This window comes from Coccinella septempunctata, chromosome 3, assembly GCF_907165205.1.
Source record: "Coccinella septempunctata chromosome 3, icCocSept1.1, whole genome shotgun sequence".
NCBI classification, from domain to species: domain Eukaryota; kingdom Metazoa; phylum Arthropoda; class Insecta; order Coleoptera; family Coccinellidae; genus Coccinella; species Coccinella septempunctata.
This window is the reverse complement of record NC_058191.1, coordinates 16,714,497-16,720,739: the sequence shown is the minus strand read 5'-3', so window position 1 is coordinate 16,720,739 and position 6,243 is coordinate 16,714,497. Positions and strand designations below refer to the sequence as shown.

General features: G+C 41.9%; 1 protein-coding gene across 1 annotated transcript; it reads right to left on the bottom strand.

The window, feature by feature from the left end:
- Window positions 1–1,080: 1,080 nt before the first annotated feature.
- On the bottom strand, window positions 1,081–1,734 carry LOC123310296 (histone H1B-like). The gene is made up of 2 exons (XM_044893762.1): window positions 1,591–1,734; window positions 1,081–1,524 (listed from the first exon to the last, which is right to left on the bottom strand). Exons 1-2 carry the CDS (start codon window positions 1,732–1,734, stop codon window positions 1,081–1,083), a joined length of 588 nt encoding a protein of 195 aa, XP_044749697.1.
- Window positions 1,735–6,243: the final 4,509 nt, after the last annotated feature.

Below are 6,243 nucleotides of genomic sequence, written 5' to 3'. Positions count from 1 at the left end.
GGCAAAGTGTGATATGAATTTCTCAAAAACCGTTTGATCAATTCGACCCAAATCTTGAAACTTCACATAGTTTTCGAATTGAGATGCACATGTTGAATTTCATATCGATAGTTCTGATAGGAATTGAGATTTCAGTGGTCAATTCGGCAAAGTGTGATATCAATTTTCCATAAACTGTTGGATCAATTCGGGCAAAATCTTGAAACTGTATATGGTTTTCAAATTGAGATGCATATGTTGAATTTCAGTTCGTTGATCTGATAGAACTGAAAATTTCGTAGGTCGTCTCGACAAAGTTCGATTTCAATTCCTAAGGAAAGGTTGGATCAATTCGACCCACATTTCGAAACTGTACAAAGTTTTCGAATTGAGATACACATGTTGAATTTCAGTTCGATAGTTCAGATAGGAATCGAGATATCAGTGGTCAATTCGGCAAAGTTTGATATCAATTTCTCAAAATCTGTTGAATCAGTTCGACCCAAATCTTGAAACTACACATAGTTTTCGAAGTGAGATGGACATGTTAACTTTCAGTTCGATAGTTCTGATAGGAATTGATATTTCAGTGTTCGATTCGACACAGTATTATTTCAATTCCTAAGGAAATATTGGAATAATTCGACCCAAATCTCGAAACTGTACACAGTTTTCGATTTGAGGTGCACGTGTTGAATTAGAGTTCGATAGTTTAGATAAGAATTGAGATTTCAGTGGTCAATTCGGCAAAGTATGATATGAATATCTCGAAAACTGTTGGATCAATTCGAATATTATATTAGTTTTCATGATTTTTTGATCGGATAGCTTGAAAGAAATCGTGAATATTCTGCACCTGAAATTATTCGGCAAAATTGCTGACCGTCAAATGATTTTTAGAATTCGGCACTTATGTGATAGCATTTTCAAAAATATTTACATTTTCCGAAAAAAATTACCTACCGTGTTCGATGAAAACATCTTGTATGACATCGTATCTCTAGCGAGTGAAAATCTATAAAAGTAATATTTGATAGAAAATTCTAGAGGCCCTGAAAAGGACCGGATTCAAATTTTTTTCCTTCCAAAATTATATACGTTTCACTTTTTCTTTTTGGGAGACGTTACTTTCTTCGGAGCCGTTACTGATTTGACCGTTTTTGGTTTCGGTGCTTTGGGCTTCTTCGTCGGCGATTTGTTTGCCTTCTTAGCTTTCGAGGGAGATTTCGTTAATTTTGACTTCTTTTCTTTCGCAATTGCCGCTCTCTTTTTCGACCTACTCACTGTAGATGTAGACCTGGCAGGTGATGTGTTCTTCTTGTCGGCTGCCATTGTAGGTGATGCATTCTTATTTGCTCCATCGGCCGACTTGACCAATTTTTTCGCAACAACGTTTGTTGTAGAACCGCCAGCGGCCAATTTGAAAGAACCAGACGCTCCTTTTCCTTTGGTCTGAATCAAGGAACCGGACTGTACAGCGGTCTTAAGATATTTTCTTATGAACGGTGCAAGTCTTTCAGAATCGACCTTGTGATTCGAACCGATCTATTTCTTGATAGCTTGCAACGAGGATCCGCTCCTTTCTTTCAATCCTTTGATGGCACTATTAACCATATCGGAAGTTGGGGGATGGCTGGGTTTGACATGTTTTGACCTTGCTGAGGTTTTTTTCTCAGCTTTTTTTAGCGTCTTACCAACAGCAGTGGCGGGCGTAGTTGCCTGTTGCATTTCAGACTCGGAAGTTGAAAATGTCATTGTTTAACCTTTACACTTTAGATTTCTTCTGATAGTGGTACCGATATTAGCGAAGTTGACGGAAATTTGACGGGCGATTGGTTGGTAAATTATTGCTAAGGACTTGAAATTGCAAGTTTCCTGCGAAATCTCGAGGAATTTAGAATTTTTTATTTGTACCAATTATTGGGTTCATCATTGCATCGTATTTCGGACGAATGCGATATGGAAAATAGGCCGATATTTCATTTTTGACGGACCGAAACTATTCTTCCCAGACTTGTGGAAGTCGCTCCTGTCAAGGTTCCCGGATATTCTTATCATAAGTTATTATTTCGAAATTTGAGTCTCCTTGATCGAACAATTCATGATGAATAGAACTTTTTCTTTTATTGATTGACCATCAGAATTCGTACACAATTTTTGAACTGAGATATACGTTTTCAGTTTCATTCAATTCGATAATTCAAATAGGAATTGAGATTTCAGTGGTCAATTCGGCAAAGTGTGAAATCAATTTCACAAAAATTGTTGGATCAATTCGAGCCAAATCTTGAAACTGTAGATAGTTTTCGAATTGAGATGCATAAGTTGAATTTCAGTTCGTTGCTTCTGACAGAAAGGGAGATCGGAGGTCGATTCGATTGATTTTGATATCAATTCCTAAGAATCTGTTGGATCTATTCGATCCAAATCTCGAAACTTTACTAATTTTTGAATTGAGATATACGTGTTGAGTTTCAGTTCGATAGTTCAGATAGGAATTGAGATTTCTGTGGTCAATTCGGCAAAGTGTAATATTGGGGTGTAAGGGGAAAGGATGCGTTTTATAGCCTCTCCACTCAAATGCCAACCTCACCTACTCGCGGTGCACCCTTTTCTTACGAACGAGGCTCTGGCGACCGAACATGAGCGGTATAACTCTGTTTTCCACAATTACGTAGCCTAAACATTGGCTTGAGCAGGAAATGGCTCTCTGCGTTGCTCAAGTAACGTCTCAGACCTTGTCATCTGGATACCTGTGCCACAGGATAATCTAGTCGTAGCCGCAACCAAAGTTGCACTGACAGCGTTACCAGTGCAGCTTTTGAACACCTCCTAACGCAGCTCCTACAAAAAGATGGATCAGTCGAACAGGACAAAATTCGTATCCGGAGGTAAAATACCCTCCCATTCGGATCTCCGGGGAAGGGTGCCTGAGCGAGTGAATCATCGAACAAACACCAATGAAAAGCACATAGCTTTTGCAGCATGGAACGTCAGAACCTTGCTAGACAACCCCAAGGCCGACCGACCAGAGAGGCGTACTGCCCTAATCGATAAGGAACTGCAACGAACATCCATTGCAATAGTTGCTTTAAGCGAAACACGCTTTTCGGACGAAGGCAGCTTGGTAGAACAAGCGTATACTTTTTTCTGGAAAGGCTTGCCGGAAGGCGAAATCAGACAACATGGCGTAGGCTTTGCCATTAGAAACGACCTGGCCCCCAAACTTACCGAAAATCCAGTTGGTATCTCAGAACGTTTAATGACCCTACATTTTCCTGCAGCGAATAACACGTTTGTTAACATCATTGCAGTATACGCACCCACTTTGAACTCCTCTGACAACTTAAAGGACACTTTTTACGAAACACTCGTTGCTACATTAAGTAAAATCCCAAAACGGGAACGAATTATTCCCTTGGAGACTTCAACGCTAGAATGGGCAGAGGTCAAGACTCAGAACTATGGCCGGGAATAATAGGGAAACACGGCACAGACAGCATCAATTCGAATATAGAACGTCTGCTGGCTCTTTGTGCAGAACACAATCTGTGTATAACGAACACCTTTTTATTACGAGACCCAATTCAAGGGGGACCTGGCGCCACCCGCGCTCAGGGCATTGGCATACCCTCGACTATGTGATCGTGAGAAGGAAAGATCTGAAAGAGGTGTTGGTCACTAAACCCAGAGCAGATCTGGAGTGCTGGACTGATCATAGGCTGGTAATCTCGAGAATGAAAATCTCAATGCGCCCAAAATACCAACGCAAGCCGAAGTATCTAAGAGGGCGCCTTCAAATATCCAAACTACAAAACCCTTCTACAAAGGACAGATTCACAGCTGCCGTCAAAGATAGCCTAACACCACCGGATTATAACGACGACATTGAGACTCATTGGCTCCGTTTCAAGTCATCCCTCACACAATACAGCGAAAGAAATACTGGGCACAGAACGCTCCCGAAAATCCCCAGACTGGTTTGCCGACAGCGAAACTCATATCGCACCCCTTTTGGACGCAAAACACAAAGCGATGAAAACCGCAATTAACAAGCCTGGCGATGTTGCAGCCCAAATAGGTTTCATAAAGATAAAACGCGAGGTCCGTCAAGAAATAAGAAAAATCAAGGACAGCTGGTGGAAAGAAAAAGCTAGGGAAATACAAGCTTACGCCGATAACCATGACTACAGGCGTTTTTTCGAAGCTATTAAAACTGTTTACGGTCCAAGCAGAAAAGCTAGCTTTCCTATAAGAGATGCTCATGGTGCTATTCTAACTGATGATAGAAAAATTCTCGAAAGATGGAAGAAGCATTACTCACAGGTCTTGAATCAAAATAACGACTCGTATTTATCCATTTTAGACCTGCTTCCCGCGTATAGTCCGATGACATCGCTTGATGACGAAATTTCAATGTCGGAAATCATAAGCGCGATTAAAAATATGAAAAATGATAAGTCACCTGGTCTAGACGGCATTCTGGCGGAGATATTCAAAGCCTTGGATGAGGACATTGTCAATAGTCTCCTAATACTATTCCGCAAGATCTGGGAACAGGGAGATGTGCCACAAGACTTCAGAGACGCTTTAGTTATCAACCTCTATAAGAACAAAGGCGATACGTCGAATTGCAACAATTACAGGGGCATATCGTTGCTTAATGTGGCCGGTAAAATTCTCTCGAAGATTATGGCTAATCGTCTGGTTCCACTTTTAGAGAAGCTTTTACCTGAATCCCAGTGCGGCTTTCGACCAAATCGAGGTACGGTGGACCTAATTTTTACACTGCGACAGCTACAAGAAAAGGCCCGTGAACAACAATCAAGGATTTATACAGCCTTCATCGATTTAAGCAAGGCATTCGACTCGGTGAATCTGAGAGCGCTCTGGAAAATCATGGCACGTCTAGGAGTACCCGAAAAATTCCTAGCAGTGTGTAAAAGCCTTCATACCAACAACACCGCTAGAATACAGCATAATGGCTCTACAACCGACCATTTCTCAACCAACTCTGGAATAAAACAAGGCTGCGTATTAGCGCCTTTGCTGTTCAATATTTTCGCCATAGCTGTATCGATAATTGCTGACATGAGCATGCCCGTAAGAGGTGTTGGGATAAGATTCAGATTTGATGGAGGCCTGTTCAACCTGAAGCGCCTCAGAGCAAAAACCCGTACCAAGTTTATCACGGAACTTCAATATGCAGACGACTGTTCACTCATCGCTAGCAGCTCAGAGGATCTACAGATAATGATGGACACCTATAAACATATATACGAAGCTTTAGGCCTTAGACTCAATATTGACAAGACCAAAATCCTGGTAAGTCCGCCAGAAAGCCTTCAAACGGATATCAGCCTGGACAATGAAACTCTAGAACAGGTCGAGCAGTTCAAATACTTGGGAAGCTTCATAAATACTAGGGCTAACCTTGACACGGAAATACACAACCGTATCAATTCGGCATCACGGGCATTCTGGAAGCTGAAGGACAGAGTGTTCCAAAATCACGACCTCAATCTGAAGACCAAGACAGCTGTTTACAGAGCAGTGGTCCTCCCAACGCTACTTTACGGAAGCGAAAGCTGGACTCCCTACAGGCGACATATTAAACAGCTTGAACAGACGCAGCAACGTCATCTAAGACAGATAATGCACATCAGATGGTTCCACAAAGTTGCGAATGCAGAAGTCTTGCAGCGCGCGAGTTGTACTACAATTGGGACTCAAGTAACGAGGGCCCGACTCAGATGGAGCGGCCACATTCTGAGGATGCAAGACACAAGACTCCCCAAAATAGCTCTATACGGCGAACTCACTGAGGGAGCTCGGAAACCAGGAGGCCAGTATAAGCGGTTTAAGGATACACTACATCAATCCCTAAAATCAGTTAATGCTAATCATAACTGGGAACAACTAGCGTTAGACAGGTCACAGTGGAGGTCTTTGGTCCACAGTTACAATGGAGAATCGAGAAGGATATAGCGGCGGCCAGATCTGGTTGGAGACTATCCATGCCCTGAGTGTGGAAGGATCTGCAGGTCACGGTTGGGTCTCTTTAGTCATAGGAGGGCACACAGTCGCAACTAGCACTAAGAAGTAACAAGTCTGTTCGAATTTTTTTTTTTCTTTTTTTTTGTCTTCTTCTTTTTGTAGATTTATTCCCGGTAACGGGATACAGCAGTGTTGAATTTCAGTTCGATAGTTGAGATAGGAATTGAGATTTCAGTGGTCAATTCGGCAAAGTATGATATGAATGAA